At 38.9% G+C, this 24248-nt stretch overlaps 1 protein-coding gene across 13 annotated transcripts in view; it reads right to left on the reverse strand.

Moving 5' to 3' along the window:
* Positions 1-24248, reverse strand: part of tns1b (tensin 1b) — a 226003-nt gene that overhangs the window by 24272 nt on the left and 177483 nt on the right. For 10 of the 13 annotated variants that reach the window (XM_060876867.1, XM_060876857.1, XM_060876855.1 and 7 more), the window contains 8 exons: positions 22728-22840; positions 22405-22465; positions 20819-20894; positions 18109-18238; positions 17212-17277; positions 16989-17105; positions 1880-3367; positions 609-692 (listed from right to left, as the gene is read on the reverse strand). In XM_060876867.1, the coding sequence (XP_060732850.1) occupies positions 609-692; positions 1880-3367; positions 16989-17105; positions 17212-17277; positions 18109-18238; positions 20819-20894; positions 22405-22465; positions 22728-22840 (2135 nt within the window). The remainder of the gene's footprint in view (positions 1-608; positions 693-1879; positions 3368-16988; positions 17106-17211; positions 17278-18108; positions 18239-20818; positions 20895-22404; positions 22466-22727; positions 22841-24248) is intronic. The other 3 variants (XM_060876868.1, XM_060876861.1, XM_060876862.1) reach the window with 1 other exon arrangement.

Consider the following 24248-nt stretch of genomic DNA (forward strand, 5'->3'; position numbering starts at 1 on the left):
AAGAATCCTGTGTCTTGATACTTCTGATTTGTTCCCTGAGCTTGACAAACTGTATCTTGTGACATATACTCAGTGGATGCAGACAGAGTGGCCATTGTCTTCACACTGTCTCACTCTTGTAAAACCTTTATGCAAACCTTTGTGAATGCAGTTTTTAGGGGTCATTCACTAACTCCGAGTCAAAATGAACTGAATCTACTGAACGCATTTAGAGGTTAAAAATCCCGATGTCTGCTCTAACATCTTAACGTTCTTAAGAGTTCTTTTGTGGAAAGTGGGGGAAAAAACTGAGTGAAAAAAAGAGAGAATACAGGGAGAAAAGCTGGATTGAGACACTACCCACAAATCCACACAAACAGACACAGATAAGAGTGGTGCTATGATTAAAAATGGTTGCAGAGAAAAACCGTGATACAAAGACATGAATAGATTGAAAGTGAAATATTAAGAGATGAAGAATGTGAGGGATAAATATAGAGAGCAGAAAGGAAGGAAGGGTTAAATAAAAATAAAACTGGACATACTAAAATAAAGACAGTTGGAGATAGAGAGAGAGAGAGCGAGAGAGAGAGAAAGAGAGACAGAGAGAGAGAGAGAGAGAGACCAACCAGAGAAGGAGAGAGAACGGCGGCGGCTGTCAGGTTCGGAAGTGGCTGTTCTGTCTTTGAGGTCATGGATACGAGCCATGTACTCTACAGAGGAGCATGGGCATGTTGAAGGGCAACAGAGGAAGGTGGAGGGGAGGATGGTTAGGAGGTGAAGAAGATGATGAGGTATCCACAAATAGGATCAATCCAAAAGATGAAAGACAGAAAGAAAAATAAATAATAATAATAATTCAAATGGTAAGAAAGCAAAGTTAACAAATGTATTTTAACAGGCAAAAAAAAAAAAAAAAACAGAATCAAACATGTTTAAAGTAAGTCATGTAAAGGTACTATCTATAGGTAACAGTGGAAGGTGGAGGGTAGGTGGAGGGTTTATCTAGGTGGATGGTTGTATGGGGTACTAATACCATAATTGTTATAAAATATTAGAACAGATCCCACTGATTTTCATATTTGATATTCCTCAATTTAGTCGTTTTATTAGGGTCTGCTTTTCAAACACAGGCTCAGTCTGTTCTACTCACCTCATGGTTCTAAAGTACGAAGTAAATACACAGTATGGAATCGGGCACATTTTAAATGGCACACCACTAGAGGGCAATTTTGTACTAAGATGAAGCTATTTCTTGTTAATATAGAGCTTGGGAAAACTTTGTCTTAGTGTCTAGCCATCATTTAGTTACCTTTAGTCTACTGTTCTTTGAAACTTAAAATATAATAACTGTATTAGCTCTGTATGGTCTCCAAAAGCATTGCAAAATGAGCAATTAAGTATTTATGTCATTTCCATAAGCTGATATTTAATGTATATTTTGGACAAAACACCTGTGCAATGCTACAGTGCCAGAGTTTTATGCACTACAGCTGCAGCGGTAGAAACAAGGCATGAGATGAGAGATCGAGCCAACAACACTTCACACAATGCTTTCTTTGTGATCTCACTGAGTTCTTCAACGCCAACGTTCAAAGGCTGAAGAGAGACATGGCTGGGTGTGCCTTTCAAAGTAGTGTTATTCAATTTGTAAAAAACTGGAAAACCAGAAAAAAACAAAGGAGGTGTGTTCTATGATTTACACCATTTGATTTGTACCAGTTTATATTTATTTTTTCCCCAAACTTTATTTAGTTTAGTTTAAAGGTGCAAACTATCTCCTGCTTCTGTATTTGAGTGTAAGTTTCTAATGTGTTTATAATCGTATAATCAACATATATATATTCACAAAATAAAGGTATAAATTAATTTTTTTAATGAAACAAAGATTTTAGCTCACCTGCCACACGCTGAGCCACCAGCCCTTCAAGGTTGTGGTGTGTGTTCTCATGTTCAGCCTCACAGAGCAGTGGAGAGGAGGTTGAATAGCTCGTGAAGGTGGCACGGTGTGTGCTAGCCTCTGGAGGATCAGAAAATTGAGAGGTTGCGCTGGGTGGATAAGTGTTAAGGGGCTTTAGCTCCAGGCTAACGTTAGGTTGGGGTCCAGAAGAGTGGATCATACCAGCGGGGTCTGGAACTGAGGGATGGCTTGAAACTGCTGACATCTGAGGACTTTGAACAAAAGCTTCTGTAAGCTGAGACTGCACTGTAGATGGAGCTGTTTGGACAGGTGAGGTATATTGCTGGGGCTGTGAGTATTCAGTCATTGAATGTATGGCAGTATCAGCCTGATAGGAAGGTCGAGCCTGTGTCTGGGAGAAGGATGGCTGGGTTGTGATGACAGTGCCTTCACCAGAAGGTGCACTGTAGGACTTGGGAACTTGCATATGACTTGGATCCAAGTCTTGCATAAGCAGGTTGAGTGCCTCAATGGATTGTTCAATCTCATTCTGAGAAGGAGCCTTAGGAAATTCAGGCAGGCTCTGGCTGTGGATCGAATGGCTGAAGTGCACCCCATCTACAACCGGTTCCTCTGGAACACCAAACTGCTGCCAGACGTTAAGACCCCGCTGCACAGCATCTCTGCTGCTGGTGGTACGTGCTGGAGCTTTGGGCATGAGCTTCTGTTCGGGGTTGGGCGTCGATCCAAAGGACTGTGAGCGACAGATGCCTCCGTTGTGGCTGGCATAACTGCTGGATGGTAGCTCTGTGTTGCCCAGACTCTCCTGAGTGGAGGAGAAAGAGCCATAAAGTAGTGACACTGGTTCTGTCTCTTTTCCATGCCTGCTTCCCTCCAAGTAAGACACACCCTGACCATTGATGACTGTCTCAGGTTGGTAGTACAGGTCAGCCGGGGTGGCTCGACCCTCAAGCGAGGACAGAGTCCCCAGGCTGTCCACACTGTTCCCTTCTTGGCTGTTGGGCAGGTCATCATCCAGGATATCTGTCTCTCTGTCTATGCTGTTGTGTCCATTTACATGGACCTGAGCTGGAACCAGGTGAAGGATACCACCACCTCCTCCTCCACCTCCTCCACCACCTCCTCCCCCATGGTTATTTTGGTAACCGTGCCTGTGCATGGGAGCCTCTAGGCCACTGAGCAGTTGTTCCAGTTCTTGCTTCTCCTCAGGACTGAGGGGCTGACTGGGCTGCTGGATCACCGGCACTGCCTGCTGGGCAGTTTCATCAGTGCGATCAGTCTTAATGGAGGCAGTTGAGTTTCCAGAGTCACTGCTAACAGACAAAGCGTGGTCCACTGGGGCAGAAGTGTGTTCAACAGCGTGCTCGACTGCTGTGGGAAGGCCGTTAGCTGTAGCATCAACAGACTCTTTTTTACGGACTTTCGCGTAGAGGCTACCATCCAAAGGACCTTGCATGTGAATGACGTCTGTAAAGAAAAACATTGCTTTGAGTATTTGTATATTGGTATATATGGTGCCACAAATGGCAACTGTAAACAAATGAACATTTTATATGTTCATACGAGAAACACCTGCATGCTTCCTGGTGGTCCAGCAACAGGATCTCACACTCTTATTGCCGTGGCCTGGGTTCGATTCCCGGGCAGGTAGCTAACCCCGCCACTGAAAATTTCATTCTCAGTGCCAGTCCCAAGCCCGGATAAAAAAAAAAAAATGGGAGGATTGCATCAGGAAGGGCATCCAGCATAAAATCTGTGCCAAATCTAATATTCGGACCACACAAAAAAAACCCCAACTGATCACTATTTATTATCCAGAAAATTAAATCTGCGGTTCCAGCTTTCATTTTCACTGGTTTGATCGATTGTACCATGGTCCTACATAATGCTTGTATGAACCTCTCCCTCCATAAAAAACACCCACACACATGAGGACATAGACACACCCCTGGAATGTGATCCAACAAACATCTTCCCAGGAGACTCACAACTTTCCTTATACAAAGCTGTGACTCACCTGTGGAAAAATACTCCCAAATTAAATGTTGGAAGCATTTCCTGCCTTCTTGGAATCAAAGCATCATTGCCTACATCATCTCACTTGGAAAGTCTATGTATCTGCAACTCTGAATAAACATTTTGTTTTCTTAAGGACAAGCTTTAACACAACAAGCAATATTGGACACTAACTTTCTAAAACTCATGAGCTACTGCTTAGTCTGCAGAATCAGCCCTTTTCTGCTTCATATAGTCATTGTAGGGTAATATGAAATTGCGTCTCTTTTTCAAGGCACTATTTGTATCAACAACCTTACACCTGCTAGATTATAATTCTAGTGCTTGAGTTAACAGACACTTTTTGTTCCATTCCATAACATATAATCAATTCAAAAAGCTATTATGTCAGAATAAAACAGTTACTCAACCATTGGATGTGAAATATGGGTATGCATATGAAGCAGCAATGAAGAAAATGAAGAATGCAGCCAACCATATACTGTACAACGATATATACAAGTCTGAGTAAATTAAACGTCTCACGTCCACTGTAATAAACCTATAGTATAACAAAACAAAAAAAACAAAAAACAAAACAAACTATCACTTGACATGATGCAGTCTTGACATGATACTTAAAAATTGCTGGAGCCCAACCTCAAAATATTACCTTAAATGTCACCTTAAATGATTTAGAGTTGTCTTTGGTTTGATTTTATCCAAATAAAATGGTAAGAAAATGTACTTTTAGTCCCGCCTCAACCCTTAACCTTACCTTTGGTAACGTTTCATAATGAATGGAGTTTGCAAATATGCAAGAATGAATCAGATATTTGCCAAAGCTTGGCAGAAAATAAACAGTCTTTATAAAGGTATAATTTAAAGCATGGGTTACAATGATAATTCTTGGAAACACTGCACATTTTAGTATTTTCCCTGCTTTAATATAACCATTTCTACTCAGAAATGTCTGTAAATTAGCACATTGTTTGGAGCAGGTGTGTTAAAACATTAAAATATACAAGGCAAGAGGTTTGTCAGAACCAGAGTCAGGAACCTGTGCTTTAAGAATGTACAATAAGTTTTGCTTATTTATTAGCTACTGAAATGTACTGTCAATATTTGTTGCAGAAACCATCGTTATGGCTATTTCTTTCACATCATTTTCAAAACCTGCTATTCTGTGCTAGTCCGACACACCTTCACTTGCACAATGTCATACCAATGTACCACTCAAGGGCCTTTCCAAACTTATTGGCTGAAAGTTCCAGTTAGCTTGTTTTATTCAGCCCAGGCTTAACGCCAGTACTTCCCTTTAATAGCCAGGCTTGGAAAAAGTGAGCCTTTTCCCTAATCACCCATACTTTCCCCTTAACTAGAACTCTAAAACCCATTTGTGAGTCTTTCCAGCATGCTGAGAAGCAACGTTTTCAGCGCTGGGTCAACACACCCGTCGGAAAGCTGAGTGAACAACACATCGTGCATAACTGTTTACTAAGTAAAAGTTAAACTGTGACATTTGCTATGGCGCCGAAGGCAAGGTCTCATATTCTATATATTCCTAAATACATCCAAATGACTTAATAGTGTCATATGAAGACCTGATGCAGTCACAATCTTTATATGACACTTAGCATTAGAGATGGAAGGTGACACACCTCTATCTTGAAAAAGGAACTGCCTTCTATTTCAGCATGCATTTTACCATCTATTTACATGCACCTGTGATCTGCCATCATTCCTACTGTACATTCGACATCAACATCCTCCCTTCCCAGTCATCACCTGTATAAATAGCAGAATGGCAACAAATATTAGAAGAAGTAATAAGTGTTAATTATACTACAGAAATACAGAAATACCTGTCAAGGTGTCAAGGTCTGCAGGTTCGGTATAATTTCTTAATCGCTTTATGAGCTGCAGTGTTCTTCTTCTATAATGTTCCACTAACTGAACATTAGTGAGCTGTGGAAGGGGAGTTGCTTTGGCTCACCCCTCACACTCCTCCCACTAAGGCCACCAGACGGATTCTGACACACTCCAGTAGAGAAGCTTTATAATGGACCGCCTGTCTCTCACTCTCTTTCTTGCTCTCTTTCTGTTTTCTCTAACCTGACTGTGAAGGGTGTGATTTTATCCTCTTCCAGATCATTAACTGACATCTAATGCCATGAAATCATACAAAACAGTATCAGCCCCTCTGGCACTTCTTTAAGATTCATTTGCTCAAACGCTTGTGTTTCATAAGCGATACCTTATACCAGACTTAAACATGTAATCAAAAGTAGATGTTCAGACCCTCAGAGAATTAACCACACATATCCAAGGAACAGGGAAAAATGAAAACCAGAAAAATGACATAGCATGGGAAACACAGCAAGAATAATGTGAGTTTATGTGTAAATGAGTGGCTCCATATTGTTTGGATCACACAGTATTGGGAATGACATGACCCCTCTTCAATACATCATACACAGCAGACCTGATCTTGCGGCAGAACTAACATCTCCTGCATGGACTCCAGTTCTGAGCCAGTTGGCTGTTTATAGGACAGTCTGGCCAGCACACCATAGAAATGTTCCTCCCATTCAGCCATGTTAAAAAAGTGAACAAAATGTTCTTTTTTTTAAATGCCACTTGCAGCAAGGAGCAAAAGAGAGAAATAGAAAACATCATAAATTGATTGAAAACAGAAACTGTTTAAACCAAGTCCACTTCCTCTGCATCAGTGACATCTGAGTTTCATGAAAGATACATACCAAGCCAACACATTAAACTGCATTCAAAGACCACAGTTTTCCTTATGCGTCAGAAGTCCATTATGCAAACAGTTCTCTGAGCAGAGCTACATAACCAGATACTTTGAGCCTTTATTTTTTCACGGCTATCCTTAGATTTCATAAAACATTACACATTCCTATTGTATCCCTGCACAAAGCTAACATGATTCATTTAACTGATGTCTTGATGAATGATTGTGAAGATTTGGGCATTGAGAAATGCTGCATAGATTAATCCCCGATTCACAACATGAGCTTATAAGAATAATAAGGAGCATGATGAATGCTTTAAGATGAATTCCTTGTCTACAGGTAATGATTTCCAGGGGAGTTCCACTGTATTCAGTTTGCTGTTTGTTTAAGAGTGGAAATGTGGTTGAATGCTATATGCAACCTAGATTCAGCTAGAACAATGATTTACAAGTGCAGTAAAGGAGCCCTATGAGTGTACCTACATGACTGAGATTTCTGCTAATTTTATCCTTGTTTAAACCTACTAAAAGCCAGTAGGCTGAACAGTATCTGCTTTAACATTAATTCCTTGATGTCCACTGATGGCTAGTCAATGGCTGAACCATTAAAGCACTCTTGATCTCAAACACTAAAGCTTAGGCAGTTCTCAAGGACCTGATGCTGGCTCTCATCCAAACTCTCTCAAAATCAGAACAATGCCTTCGATTCTGCCCAAACTGTAACCATGGACAGAAAATGTCAATATCTTATATGTTCCAACATATAAAAAGTAAACAGGAAAATTTCAAACACAGTGTAATAATATATAGCTTTCAGAAACGTGTACCTACAAACTGCTTTAACAAAGTTGCTATGTTTTAACGATATGATAAAAAGGGGAATTTAAAATGAGAGTAAAGGAATCTAAAACTCAACTATCCAATACATCATATTAGAATTATATTGCAGTGCACAAGCTAAAATGTTTCCTGCAGTGACTGCAAACAGCACGCTGCCCTCTGTTATACGAGCTAATTATTATAGGTTAAGTAAGGCAACAGGAATGCCAACAGGTCCCTTGAGATGAGTTAATTTACATCTCTTTGCAAAGAGGCAGGAAGTTTGAGGGGGTCCGACCACTCTCCAGTGCCAGGAGGACACACGCAATGCCTTGATAGCTGCAGACATGCTATATGAGAAATAGTCCTCACACTAATCATAAACAAAGTGTCTATATTAACCAGTGACCAGCATAATTATTAGAACCCTTCCTTAATGAATGCTGTGAATGTATAAAATAAACAAATAATAATTAAACATATAAAACGCATTTAATACAACTACATGTTAATAATAGGATTTTTTCCTAGAAATATATATGTCACAGGGGGGCACGGTGGCTTAGTGGTTAGCATGTTCGCCTCACACCTCCAGGGTTGGGGGTTCGATTCCCGCCTCCGCCTTGTGTGTGTGGAGTTTGCATGTTTTCCCCGTGCCTCGGGGGTTTTCTCCGGGTACTCCGGTTTCCTCCCCCGGTCCAAAGACATGCATGGTAGGTTGATTGGCATCTCTGGAAAATTGTCCGTAGTGTGTGATTGCGTGAGTGAACGAGATCCAGGGTGTATCCTGCCTTGATGCCCGATGACGCCTGAGATTGGCACAGGCTCCCCGTGACCCGAGGTAGTTCGGATAAGCGGTAGAAAATGAATGAATGAATGAATGAATGAAGGAATGAATATATGTCACAAGGACTGGAAATTCTTAAGAAATATTCAAAATATATGCAAACAAAAATAATATTCAGTAACTATGATCCCATTTAAGTTTGTGTTGGATCCCTCCAGGTGGAAATAGACCATGCATATGCACAATCACACAAATGTAAAACCAGAGCTGTTAAGTGGCAATGCTGCTCCACTGTACTACACACAAACACACTTTTTTTTATTTGCTCTCAGTCCCCTGGAACTTGCTTGCTAGCTAACATACGGGTGTGTGGTTAAGGTGTTGGGCTAAAAGTCGGAAGGTTGTGAGTTCGATCACAGGTCCACCAAGCTTCTGTGGTTGAGCCCCTGAGCAAGGCCCTTAACCCTCAATTTCTCAGTTGTATACATATAAGATAAAGTAAGTACTGTAGCTCTAGATTAGTGCGTCTGCCAAATGCTGGAAATGTAACTGTCTGGATTACCTGTTTGCGCCAAATTCAATTTGTCATCCATTACTGTAGGAAGTAAACAAAAATTCCTTTCAGCACAAAACATACAAATGGTTGTTGACCTACACAAATCAGGCAACGGATATAAAAAATACATAAGCAGTTAAAACACCATTAAGAACAATTAGAGCAATAACAAACAGTTTCACATTTGCCAGGAACTTCACCCATTGCTGAAGGAATGAAAATAAATTCTAGCAGTATTGAACCACCAGTATTAAACTTCTATTCAGTAGTATTCTATTCAAAATATGTTTTACAGAATAGTAATTATTATAATGGGATACAAGATACAAGTGCACCGGTAAAGAGAACAGAGAGAGCTTGTGGTATCATGTAACAATTAGTGCAATAACAGTAAATCTGAGTGGCAGAGAGAAGCAAAGTCAAAGAGACTCAAATACAGTGGAATGCAAAACCGTCTGTTTGCAAAAATGTATCCGGAGGTCTATTTGATCCACTTCACAATCCAATCAACATATTTGATTTTATTGTATGCTGAAAAGAAGTGAAGAGCTGCCTGACATGACTCCAGACTCCGCATCTGCACATTAAGCATTTAAGAAACTGCAACCGCACTAGAAGTGTGTTGGCTCTTATCTCAGCTCCAGCTGCCATAATAGCACCTCTTAAGTACAACACATTAAATATGCATTAATGATGTTTTGGGCCGTCCACTTTAAAAGCAAGATATAAAAGTGTTGGAGGACAACAGGATGAGAAAAAACGGTCCACTGAGGCACGGTGAGGTCAGATATTCATCTAGTGGGAAGTGCTGAATGTGGCTGCATCATCAACACGAAGAAAACTCTTTGTATTCATGCAACAGGATTGAAAAAAAAAAGTAAGATGGAGATAACTAAATCCACCCTCTTGCCTTCCCACCTTCTCAAAGGGCAAATACCGCACCAACATTTCAGAGTGCAAGACATATTTACATGAAATAATCATAACTTTTAGAGGATGTAGTGCTTTAGTTCTGACTGGAGAATTTCAAAACCATCAGCGGTCTCTCAATACCGTATGATATAAACCTGCCGTAGACTAAATGTTAATTCCGCGTTTGGTCAAATATTATAGGACATCAAGCCAAAACCAAACCCTTTGCATGTGAGTCTGCTCCATGTGAGTCAGGTTTAAAGCCAAACATTTTATTAGCAATGACGTAGCATGTCAGGAAAAGTAATCAAGCTCCACTCTGAAAAAGACAGGGCATGCAGGAAGCCACTCTCTGTTGGCACTGTGACCAGCTGGGGTACTTTAGAGACCAAACATGGTAATTCCACACACACACACGTCATGAAGTTTCTCTCTAAATCTTGTCGAATTAATATTGTGTAAGTCACTTAAACTGGGCTGCACACTCTCACTCTCTCACTCATTTTCTACCGCTTATCCAAACTACAGGGCACACACACTCTCGTTCACTCACGCAATCACACACTACGGACAATTTTCCAGAGATGCCAATCAGCCTACCATGCATGTCTTTGGACCGGGGGAGGAAACCGGAGTACCCGGAGGAAACCCCCGAGGGAGAACATGCAAACTCCACACACACAAGGCGGAGGCGGGAATCGAACCCCCAACCCTGGAGGTGTGAGGTGAACATGCTAACCACTAAGCCACCGTGCCCCCCCGCTATAGTGCACAGATAAAATATAGATGTGTCGTATATAGAAATGCACATTTTTCTATTGCATACTGGAGGATCTTAGGCACAGATTTAGAACTAAAAATCGAATGATTTAAATCCCAGCTGGGTCAACAGATGTCTCTGGAACACTGGCACCATCTTGGCCACCTTTTTTTTTTATCTCATACTCTTATAAAATGGCTGTGCAGTTACTAAATGCATATGAAGGGAAACTATTTTCAACTGAAAGTTTATCTCGATGAAACGGCCACATTTAGAAGTAGCCAAGGACTGTATGTTCCACAGACATTTTGCAGTACGAGTGAGATGGCTTGCTTCTCTCTTGAAATGATTAGTTCCTCGTTTGCTCGTGAACCCAAATTCCATAAAACTTGGGCTCACTAAAATGTTCCAGGATTTCAACTACCTGAGAGAACAGCAATTAAAGAACTGCGATTAAAATTGAGGCTGGAGGCAACTCTGTAAATCTCACAGACAATAATGTAATTATTTACTGGCTCACTATTAAAATCATCATTGCTGAGCTTAGCATTTGGTTTTTGTCCCAGAACTAACTCAAAAACTAGTAAATGCTAAAAAGAAAAAAAAAAAAAAAAAAATCCGACAATTTCTAATGCATTTCAGTTCATTTTAGTATATCAAAAGAACAACTTGAACATGTCTCTGGGGTTTATGGTTAAGTAATGTACTATAAAAGAGATAACACTATCATTCGCTGACCTCACAATATATCAGAGCAATGATTGGTTAACAAAGTCTCTATGGACTAGTCTATGAAAACTAATGGGTGGAGCCAGAGACACAGTCACATAAATATCAACACCACAGCCATCTGTTACAGGTCAGAGAAAGCTATTTAGGGAGACTATCTGACCCATGCCGAGGTATGCGTAGAGGCCTGGAAAACATGAAGGAAACAAGACAATTGTGTATTATAAAGTCAGAAGGGGTGAACGAGATCCTTTCCTTCTGTTGTTCTCCACCCACACTTACAGTTCCCATCAGACTTATCTAATGCCGAAGAGGATCATAATTACAGCAGCTGGAGAAATGGTGTATGTTCAGAAGTAAATCTCGACCCAAGTACGAGACTTGCTATGATTCCCTCAGAAGGACAAGTCAATAAGGCTTTAAATGTCTTTATTTCCACAAAATGCACTGACTTCCAAGGTTACTCAGAAACATTGAACAATAAGTTGCTGGGTCTGTTATATAGTAACAAGTCAAGCTGATACATGTTTCAGTTGATTTAGCTGCACTATTACACAAGTCTCGCTGTCTGGACTCTGGAGCAATTTAATCAGTAAATCCTCCGCTGATGAAGGAAGATTACTGTATTCATCAAAATAAGATTAATCCTTTATCATCTGTGTAAACAAAGCGGTTAAACCTGCTATTTTCTCAGTAAACATGCAAGTTTGTGCCGGCTTTAAAACGCTCAAGTCATGGACCATGTCTATTGCTGGGCGCATTACAAAGCAAATTGTGTATGTTAGAGTAGGACAGCTGCATTGGCGTGTGATAGGTGAAATGGCAGAGTAATTCAGCGAGGCCAAGCTCAAAGTCAAGCTGAGCGGGAAAAGCAAATGCGCCCAGCTGATACAGGCACTCATTGCTCCCTGCCAGTCTTTCGGTCACATTCCTCATGTGTGCAAACTGAACAAATTGGTGACAATTCCGTCTCGTGTCTGCAAAACAACCGTAAAAGTCGGATGGACCACACACATATCACACGCATCAACAAACGTCTTTTGGAGAGTCACGTCCGTGAAGGAGAATGAGAAACGTGCACCTCTGGTGTCATGTGTTAACAGGTGGAAACTATAAAATATTCGGCACCATGCTGACAGGCCTGTCTCTCTGTCATGAATGCTTGTTAAATGTCATGAGCTCAGAGTCTGTCTAGCATCCACATCGAAAGGGTTAATGTGTATTTGAAAGCCTTTGCTTCTCCATATTGTTTATTTTAATTATATGGATCTCCTAGCAGCTATAAGAAGGGAAAATTAGATCCAATCTTGCTACAGACACATTTATATATGTAGGACATGCACAGCTAACCACACAAACACAGCATAATGGTTTTCTGTGAAGCCCAGCTGCACTTCAGCATACAGTACAAACACTGCGGTACTCAAATAGCTGATCTGAGACTCGAAAACTGTTAGGAGCAGCATTTAAAGACGTGTTAACCACATTCAATCTAACTTTGTCAGAATCAGTCTGGCCTGTGATGGTTTGAAAATATTTACCACAGTGTGGCTTTTCTGCTGTGGCAAAAAGCTGTTAGGGCAGAAATGAGGCAATTATTGTACAATTACACAGCTTAAACAGTACGCTTAATACCTGGTTAGTCACAAGGATATATATAATACCAAAATTCAGATTACCTCTAATGTATGGTGTCCTGAAAAATGCTTCACATTGTGAAATTTGAAAATGTTTAAATATAAATTTAGCATAAAACCCACAAAAGGCAAAACTGCACTCCGACTAAAGGATGCCAACACACTGCTAGTCTAAAAGCAAGTACTCTATTTATATTAAAATTGTTCTAAAATAAAATGATTTATAATCCTTAATTTTGAAGAATTTAGTCACAATGAAGTGTTCTGAGAGACTTGCAGGTATAAAACAAAAGTTGCAAATCAACAATTTTCAAAAAGTCATATTTCAACACTAAAATCTTTAGTCTTATGATCAAGCTGGAATCATCTCGTTTTAGAGCAGCTTTCTATGTGACACAAAACTGTGTGACAAAAAATGTGTGATCTCCATAATAACATCACAGATGAAAAAGAAAAGTTAGAAAAGTATTAAAGTTCAAGTCCTACCTCTGGACAAACAGCATTCACTGGTTTATTATCCTTCAAAACCAGCCTTGTGTCTATTTCTAAGCACCAGCAGATCTGAGCTCCTGAAATGCGTGCATAATGAACAGAAGCTACTGCGTCATTCCTTCTCTAGTGACAGACAACAAAAAGAGCTTTGCTATCTAGAGAGGCTGGAGGAGTTGTCTGTGGCTATCTCCCTTCCTCCCTGACAGAGCCTGTCCGGTCTCATCTACCCACCTCCACACTTTTTTCACACCCAACCATTCGGAAAATGTCGTGACTATGGACTCTGGACAAATATAAAGCCACAGTAAACAGGACCTTAGTGGTGTCTCCTGTGAGCAAGACCGTGAGATCTGGGGCACTCTGCATCCCTTGGAGAAACGGGAACCTCTTTTGCAGTCACGTCCTTACTCTCTCCCTCGGGCCCTGCTTTATAGCGTAGTTAATGTCTTTTATCTTTTTTTGATCTGACTAATGAAAATAATCCATCTGGCCACATATTAGCATATAATCACAACAGCTTGTGTGATTACTGCATAGGAGGTGAGTGTAAAGCATTTCAGCTGTGGGTCATTGGGTCACATGGAGACTCTATCTGACAGTGAAGTGTGTACTGTTAAATCCTAGCCTCTGAGGTCATTGTGGACAGACGATAAGCAGCATATTACCTACATTCAACATGTCAGTGGAGATAAAAACATTGACCTGCGTTATCCTACTCATTTGTAGACCAATCGACTGCAATTATGGCACACAGGCCTAGAAAAAATGCTGCAATAGCCATAATAGTTATTCTATATATGCAGGTGTCATACACACTTTCTGAATAATTATTTTCCATCATTCATTGTTTACAAAATAAAATGTATGAATGTCTGCAGGACCTCTGTAGTATAAGAAGAAGCATAAAAAAGCATAATCAACATTTTTATTGGAACTTTGGCCTGTTGCTTTCAACTTCAATCCAATGTATTTACTCTATATACACTTATAATGTACACTATATGCTAGTAATAAATAGATAATTAGTATAATTAGAATTATATAATTATTATATAATGCCTTATTTTTATAACAGTCCAAATTAAATGAAACGAATAATATTTTAAGCATCTATACAATCCTTGCATATTGTATGTTCTATTTCGTAGTAATATAGCAAAAGTTAGTACAATTCTCCATCTTGTACAGCACTTCTCTAAGACCTTATTAACTAAGCTAAGTTTTAAGTTTTAAATATAAGTTTTTGTCTATTAACAAAAGCAAAATTAATATCACATATAACACTACAGGCAGAAAAGTCACCACGAGGTGACTGTTTCCTGACAGAGAAATACTCTGTGATTAATATTCTATTAAGTGACGTGATAAGCTTTAACATAATAGAATGACGCTATAACCCATTATCTCACTCTGGATTCTGTCCTTTGGGTCTCATAGTACAGTGGAACTGTTTGTCCCAGTTCTGTGTGTGTGTCAGTATTCTGAATTCACTCTCTGTCTGTTGTACGTCGCTAGAGCATGCATGTTGTAGAATATTCTCTCGTATTCTTCTCCAGCTGGCTCACTGCCGTGGGCCGGACGGAGGCGTGGCTAGTTAAAAACTCAAGTACTTGGCCTCTTGTCCAACGATTCCATCCAACCACAGAGACAGACTGGTTTACAGCACCATTTGGAAGGCTACAGCCCAAAGATCAGCATCCCCTTATTTCTGGCTGGCCTATTTAAAGCTAGGACTATTTAGCAGGATGGGATGTTTTATGGCTAGACATCTCAAATGACTTGGAGTGGGAACTGAAGTAAAAGAATGTGTGGTCTGAAAGGACTAAAGCCTTGACAATTTTGGACATACTGAAGAAGCGATAAATGCAGATATTGTTTAAATCCTCACATTCCTCACACTTTCTTCTGTATACTGGAATACAATAGAATTAAAATAGCATTATGCATGTATATTTTCTTTAAAATCAAAATAGATCTTGTGTGAATAAAATAGTTTTGCGTGCGCTATAGCTGTTTTAGATGACAACAACAGATAGCCTTGGTCAGATACTGACCATCTCTAGGCAGTTGGAATTACAGAGGTGGCATCAGTGGCTAAAGTCTGGAATGTGCTATATGTGGCCTGCTGACCCCACAGACACAAGGTGGGTTGGGGGAAGGAGCCAGGATCTGGTGGCCAGCCATGCTTTGGTCAGGTGTCCTCACAACATCTTCACAGTTACATCCCATTTAAATAACAGGCACAAAAACCATGACTGGGTCTGTTAATGATTTGTAACGCATGCTTTTACATTTATATTTTTTTTTAAAGCTGGAGGATGAGGAAGTCAAACCAGGACTCTGGAGTGCAGTTTAATATATTATGTATATATATATTATTACTGTTAGTAATGCTGAATTTATCATAAAAATGTATGATCATTAATTGTGTGGCTATTTTCATAAAACGGTGATGTTATACTTAAATAATACACAACATGACTGTTTTATGAAAATAGCCACACAATCAATAATTATACCTTTTTATGATAACTACAGGATTACTAAGAGTGTAAATCCAATTTTTTTAAAAATAGTTGCTTTAGTAATTTAGTCATTTCAGAATACGATTTTTTTTCTGCCCTTTCTTTATGCTTCTCCATTGACACTACCATATTTGTAGTTCTGCAAGTTGTGAGTAATCCTATGCCATCCTCCTAATGGTATCTTTAGAAAAGCTGGGGATGTGGTAGCCTAGTGTTTCAGATGTTGGTCTACCAATCGGAAGGTTATGAGTTCGAATCCAAAGCACACCATGCTGCCACTGCTGGGCCCCTGAGCAAGGCCCTTAACCCTCAATTATCTCAGTTGTATAAAATTAGATAAAAATGTAAGTCACACTGGATAATAGTGTCTGGTAAAAGCAATGTAGCAGCATTGAACAGAACACACAACATTTTACAAAAACCTGCATAACAAATTTATGACACTAGCAGAATTTGCTTGAACTTGGTCACCTGTTTTTGGTCACAATGACTCAAAACCCCTTAAAACTGTGTGCCATAAACTTGGCTTTAGTCAAGCAATCAAGCTAATTTCAATAAGGAATTTAGAGTGTTAGTTATATCAGAACAGTCTTAACTCAAATAATGAGGAAAGAAAGCAAACGTGCAATTCATTGCATGGCTTCATCTTATTTTTTTAAACATGTTTGATCTCTGCGTGATGAGACACGTGGCTGAACACGTCTTGTGGATGAATTTAGTTTAGGAATGTGAGGAAAGCACTGCTAACTCTATTAGAGCTGATTGAATCAGTCTCTCTGTCTCACACACACTGACAGTGTATAGGAGAACTTATTAAAGCTGCTCACGCAAACAGAACAATCATGGAAAGAAATCTTGGGCCAAAACTCTGGCCTGCGAGTGCATGAAAATTGATTAGAAAGGGTTTGATGCTGGGGAGAAAAAAAGCTAACAGTGACACAAAATCTCATACGTTCATTTGTCAAATTACATTAATCATTTCTAAGCTTTCAAGGTTGAAATCTCATTGATGAATAAACAGTATGAAGAACATACAGTAAGAAAAAAGATGATCCCAAAACCTGCACTGAACACACTGGAGAGAAGCTTGAATTATTTATTTATTTATTTTGAGTACTCACCTTCCATTGAGTCTTCATATCGCTGATTAAAGTTTTCATAGGAATCCCAGCGAATCAGAGGATCCTGGGTATTGTAGTCAACAGAAACACTGGGCCCATTCTCCAGATGGTCCATTCCTTAAGAAAAATGAAGCTTTTTAGCTCACTGCTTAAAATATAGCTTTGTTTCAGCAAAGCCTATCGATTGTATTTTAACAGAAATATTTTATTTAAAAGTAGTTACCTTGAATTTTCTCTGGCCCAAAAGAGAAGACAAACTCTACTTTTCCATATTCAGGAAATCTGTCGTCTGAAAGAGTAAGTCAGAACAATGGTAAAATACTGTGCTGCCCTAGAACTGTTTAACATGGTAGCAGATTGCAGAGATGGGGACTCGAGTCATATGACTTGACTCGAGTCAGACTTAAGTCGCAAATTTTAGACTTGAGACTTGCTTGACAAATATTAAAAAAAGACTCGAGTTGATATTGACTGGACATTCATGACTTGAGACTTGACTCGGACTTGAGTTAAAAGACTCAGAGATGGGGGACTCAACTTGACTCGAGTGAGACTTAAGTCGGGAAAATTTGAGACTTGAGACTTGCTTGACAAATATTAAAAAAAGACTTTGACTTGAACAAGACTTTGACTTGACATTCATGACTTGAGACTTACTTGTGACTTGCACATGTGTGACTTACCCCCTCCTCTGGCAGATTGTTATTTGACTAAAACATCTATAATATATTGCCCTGATTATGGAGGTTATAGTACACATAAGTAAATAATAAAATAATGCATAAATAAAACAACACCCATGAATAAGTTAAGGCTCTAGCTCTGACTGTAAAGCACTGACACTGGAGACTCCTTCCAAAATTGCTAAACACAGGTATAAGTTGTTACCATAGAAACTATAACGTATTCCAATGAGCCATGTAGCTGAAAATAATGTGTGTCCAGTCTTGGTGTTAGAGAAAATCAATCAACACCTTTCGTCATCATCGTCCAATTGAGAATTCAACATAATGTGATAGAATTGCATTAATAATTGATTAAATACAGGATTTACAGGAATGGTACCTTTAGTAAATGGCATTTTTTAAAATTATTTAAAAAATAATAGAGAACATTTTACCTTTAAATGTCTCATCCAGCTCATCCTTGCCAAAGACCAGGCCTAGGTCATGGACAGCACAGGTATGAAACTGCACTCTGAAAATGACGTCTCTGGAAGGGCCACGGAAGCGCTTGTGATAACATTTAAGCTGCACAGGAAAACAGATAACACTAATGTAAATTATTACATCATCCTTTGTCCTTTGCAAATATAGAAAAATAAAAATAAAAAAGGAAAAAATGACAAAGTTGGAAATGCACATCTCCCTGCAATTTATAGCGGTCCTCTCTCTCTGTCTCCTTTACACAGAATGTACAAATCTAAAAATATGTGGTCCTCAAAACTATTAAGCCTTATTATACAGTCCATTTCCATCAACTTAAGAGGCTTGAAAAGCTAAACGCAGTGCAGGAAATGCAGTTTGTGGCCTGGCACAGGCTGCTCTACACATTTTAGAAGGCCCCAACATTAACAAGTACTAAGAACCCTATATAGCTCTGTGACTTGCTGAAACAACGTGCAAAAATGAATCTGTGGCCAGAACAGAAGCTGTCTCCAACGTTATGGTATATCCGACTCCCAGAAACATCCCAGTGCTTACATCCATTACAAGCAAGCCTCATTACCTACTGTATCTCAGATTAGATTATGGTTCTAGATTGACCCGGAATTTATCAGTCTTCCCATGCAATAATTTCAATACAAAAGTCCTATAACTCTATATCTGATGTAGTATTTGAGAATGCCTGTCCAAACCTCAGATGAGGAAATAAAAATGTCCTCAAAGGACTGTCTGGACAGATTGACAGAAAACACACAAGTTTTCTTCTCACGGAAACTGAAGCAAAATAAACAAGACAGAATGAAGGAAGGTGGGAAAGGAAGCCAAATATCTTGTGGCTTTGAGTCTCTACATTTATGTATTCCAAGCTATCACAGGTATTGTGTATTCTAAAGTGCATAGAATGCAGAGATATGTATTGTTTGAGTCTATCAGCATTACAGATGTGTATACAAGGCAAAAAATGTACAATGGCTTTCTCAGATGGTGTAATTTTGCCATTTTCTATTATTTAAGGTTTTCTTAGCTATACTTTCGTTTTCTGAATTATGTTTCACTTTTGTGTGGATTGCAACCAAAAGCAAGGGTTGTTCAAGACCACCTTAGCCAAGGCCTAATCAAGACCACAGCCAGTGGAGTCAAAGTCATCACTAAGGATGACAGTATGGACAATATAAGACTGAGACCAGAGGCTGAAATTATACTGCTGATTGTAATAACTTTTCACCCTAATACAAAATTTCCAAAATCCTATTTGGTATCATCATTCTGTAGGAAATGGTACACTGGGCAGTAAGTACAAATGACATAATGTCAGACAGCATTCTGCGAACAAATATAGCTGCCCATTAAGCACACGTGTATTTTTATTTATTTATTTATTTATTAAAATAAAATTTAAAGGCACTATATGCAGAAATAAACATTTACATTTTGTACTGTGATGAGAACATTACAGGGTGAATTAGGTCTTGCTCATAGAATCATGTCATCGTGTTTTTTCAAGTCTTCATAGGCTGAGACCATATTGACCAAGACGATACCCATTTCACACTACTCATAATGTGACTTTAAAATTTTCTAGTATGTAAAAGTGTCTTGTAAGCAGACAGAGTTACTTTATCAGCTCCACTTTTCTTCAGTAGTCATCAGGTTCAATTAGAACGCAGTTCACATTGATTTACAGCATCCTTTATTGCTAATGCCAGTATGTAAATTCCCTGGCACATATATAGCCTTTCAGCTTAGAGCTCTATTAAGTCACCTTCATTTTTTTTTTTTTTACTTTTTGCTAAGGACAGTTAAAGATGAGCTCATCGTTAAGATGCTGCTGTAAAAGCAAAACCTTAGTGCTAATTAAATGCATTACTTAAGTAGACAAATTACCCAGCTCTCTGGCCACTTTCTCAAAAAGGTTGAGGTTGAAATAAATCTGTTCTGGCATTTTTTCAGTCTGTAAAGCAAAAGCTTTTCTCCTACATCGTTCATAAAAAGGTAATCTGTCATCTCAGGTAGTTGTTCCTTGTTAATGTCACCTCTGGTTTGCTTTTTACTGATCCAAAACGGCATTTATCCGTAGCTCTCTTGTACAAACGTCTATTGTTAATTATTGCTAAATAAAATCAAATTACAGTGATGTGAAAAAGTGTTGGCCTCCTCCCTGATTTTTTTTTTTTTTTTTTTGCACGTTTGTCACACTAATGTTTCAGATCATCAAACAAATTCAAATGTTAGTCAAAGATAACACTTTTTCACACAGGGCCATGTAGGTTTGGATTTTGTGTTCCTATAATAATAAAAACCCCCATTTAAAAACTGCATGTTGTGTTTTCTTGTGTTATCTTTGACTAATATTTACATTTGTTTGATGATCTGAAACATTAAAGTGTGACAAACATGCAAAAAAATTAATATCAGGAAGGGCAACACTTTTTCACACACACCACTGTATATCTGGTTCACGCCTCTAAAGAAGTCCTGTAAAAATATTCATGATTAACGCTAACACAAAATAAATGTTGAAAAATCAACAAAAAAATGACTAAATAAAATAGAGAGAGATGAACTATAATAAAAAAACTGAATCAAATAACACAATGTCATTAAGGCCAAAACAAGGCCAAATAATAATTCAGTCAAATAGTCAAAGAATAAATGTTTACTTACCAGGATATCTCCTTTCAGCAGCAAACCAGGTTCAATAGTTATGCAGATGCTCGTTTGACTGTCACCTTGGACATTACTGTGAATTGCAGATACATAAACATATCAAGTATAAAAATACAGTAATGCTGGCTTCTTGTATATCTGGCTTTATCACAGACATGTATCCAGATAATAGAACCTATTCATAGTTGTTAGGCACTTATGTTTGAAAAAAAAAAAAAAAAGATGCCTATATATCGGTCTGGTATTGAAATTGCTTTTGTGGTTCATGCCTTTATGTTTGCCAGGCTTTTTTTCAGGCCCTCAAAAACAAGCACTGCCTTTAAGCTAAAAAAAAGAAAGAAAAGAAATGTGGTATAATAATTTTCGAAAGTCTGAGCTCCACTCCAGCAATAAAACACATTCAATATGTTTATATTGAAATGTTTGAGATTCTGGAGCTAGTTTTTCTTGGGTGAATAAAGTAATAAAGAAATAATGCAGTTATAATAAACAAAGGTTGAATATGGCGAAAAATCAATAATCTTAATAATGGATAATAATCAGGTTTAATGTTCTATTAATAAGTGAGATAGGAAAAGTTGGACTCCAAGTGCTCAGATAAGACAGGATCCTGTCTCCATCTACGAGATAACAGGCGTGATGTTGTTGATGGCGGTAACAGCATTAACGATGAAGCTTATCTGTTTAAGCAGAGAGTACTGAGGAGAAATTGAGGTTGCCATACATTAAAGGACGTATTAAAGGACTAAAACTTTGCTGCATCATTCTCTTCCAGCGAATGTTAACATCCACTGGTGCCTTTATCAGAAGGTAGGTAAAGGCAATTATGGGTAACACAGGAAACTGGTCCAATATGTTAATGAAGTTTTAAGTTTTACAAATTCACATTGGAATTTCAGCACAAAACAAATCTTGGTTATTTTGGGAGATCAAGTCCAAGTGGATGTTTCCTTTAAGTTTCCTAAATAATTCTGAGATCTGAATGCAGCTTTAAATATGGGTCAGTGAGAGATCAGCATGATAACAGACAAAACAGAGGGCTGTTCACATGTGATTTACGTAGGGCTCTTAAATTTTGCAAGTGAAATATCACTTCAAAGACCTGCATTTAGAACCAAGGAACTCTCAGGACACTAAATCACAGCATTTCATTATTTCCATTTAATCCCATAAGGCTGTAATGACCTGTAATATACCACATGTCCTACAAGCAACATGCCACTCTCTCATCTGATTCCAAACTCGAGCATAATCCCTCTTATCCGGTCCTCCACTTCTTTGGCTGACTCTAGGGACTTACGCACGGATGTGTGTAATTTACAGAAAAATGCGTCTATCTGTATAGACATACCATACAGAAGTCTATGTGCGAGCGCTATATGTAAGAGGTAGATGTATTTACTACATCTGTAAAAAGAACTGGGAGGATCCTGGAAGCAAAATAACACTCCTCTGTGTGTGTGTGTGTGTGTGTGTGTGTGTGTGTGTGTGTGTGTGTGTGTGTGTGTGTGTGTGTGTGTGAAATTTGGCCAAGATGGCAGGAAAAGATGGAGAAGGTATTAAAAACAAAGGCCTGTGCTTACTAGATCCCTGATGTGTAGACTGGCTGCATGGCCTGGTAGATCTTGAGGAAAGGGCGGCAACCTGAAGTGAGAGAGAGAGAGAGAGAGAGAGAGAGAGAGAGAGAGAGAGAGAGAGAGAGAGAGAGGCTATAGTGTAGATAGTGGGAGAAGGAATAGCTAGCAAGAAAGCACATGGCTACTACCCACTACTTTTAAGTAAAATCAGGCTTCTTATGCTTACTTGGCAAAGGCATGACATTATAAAAGAAGACAGCTATCTCAGTCCTGTGTGGTCTTTTCAGTTCTCAGCAAGCTGATCATGCATGAACACAGACATGACTTACCTCCTTTAGACTCAAAGTTGGGGATGCCATGCATGATGACATGATGCAGGAACAGAGGCTTGTTGTTGATCTTAATGTGTCCGGAGAGCAGCCCACTGAAATACTGCACATATCTGAAATACACACAGCAACATACACAACACAAATATTAAAATATGGAATAAAGTAGTGAATTATTGAGCTCATGGAAGTCTGAAGGCAGTCAAACAGGAGCTTCTGGATTACAGTAGCTGTGTGTTTTACAAATGGAAATCATCAGCATGATGACTCAGATGAATAGATATTTTATTGGTTCCATAAAGGCAATAAATTGTAACCAAGCACAGGACATTGTTTTTCATTTAATCATTTCTTCTTTACTTTTGGAATTGTGCAAAGTTGTTCATCCAACAATTCTCTGTCCCTGATCAATTCCATCTCCTCCTGGAAGATCCCCAGACCTTCCCAAGACAAATATGAGAAAGTATAATCTGGAGTCTTTGTCCTGCCTGAAATAGCTCTAGCAGTGGCTGACAAAAACACATCCTTATGAGGTGCCCAAACTACCTGAACTGGCTAGTGATTTAAAGAAAAAACAGACTGTTTACAATCCTAAAGGGGAACCTGTACCTTTTCAAGCATCTGTACTAGCAACAGACATTTAACTGGCACACAGAAAACTTTGAACTCAAACTGAACTTCTGCTTTTCCACAAAAGATGTGTACAGCAACTGTAATCCTTAATAATGAACATGAATTTGATTTTGAATTTATTTCAAACACAGAACAGTGCAAGTATAAGGAAATATTTAACAAAAAAGAAAAAAAAAATCAAATTTCTAGACCGAGCAACTAGTTAGCAGTAGGTCGAGGGCCTGATTTTGGTGCCAACCAGGAGGAATAAGCGTATTTGAGGTTTAAGTTTCAATTCAACTAGCTGAAGTTGACAATAACTTTACCAAGAATAACAGCTCCATGCCAGTTCATTTCAATGTACCATGCAGTGTCTAGAGAGTGTGGCAGAAGTTAGTCATTTCAGCAAAAACAAGAATTATAACCAGTGTCCTTAGAAAAGGTCAAAGAACAGGCAGGGGGATTAGTACAAGGCACTCTAATAAACAGGACTAGAAACCGGGGTCAAAATCTATGAAGCTGAAAACAAAAGAACTAAGGAAACAAATGTTTGGACCAATTGCGACCAATAAGACTTGGCAATCAGAATAAAACACAGAACAGGTGTACACATTCTGGCAACAAACCAATGACATGGCGTTTGTGATTGGAGTGAGAACTACAACAAAACCACAATACAAACAGAAGCAAATGGCAATGCAAGCCAAAAGAAGTAGAACCTACAGATTAAAAATGTGACATTAAAATTCATTCATTCATTCATTCATTCATTTATTCATTTTCTACCGTTTATCCAAACTACCTCCGGGGAGCCTGTGCCTATCTCAGGCATCATCGGGCATCAAGGCAGGATACACCCTGGACGGAGTGCCAACCCATCGCAGGGCACACACACACTCTCATTCACTC

Source organism: Tachysurus vachellii, chromosome 8, assembly GCF_030014155.1.
Source record: "Tachysurus vachellii isolate PV-2020 chromosome 8, HZAU_Pvac_v1, whole genome shotgun sequence".
Taxonomy (NCBI): domain Eukaryota; kingdom Metazoa; phylum Chordata; class Actinopteri; order Siluriformes; family Bagridae; genus Tachysurus; species Tachysurus vachellii.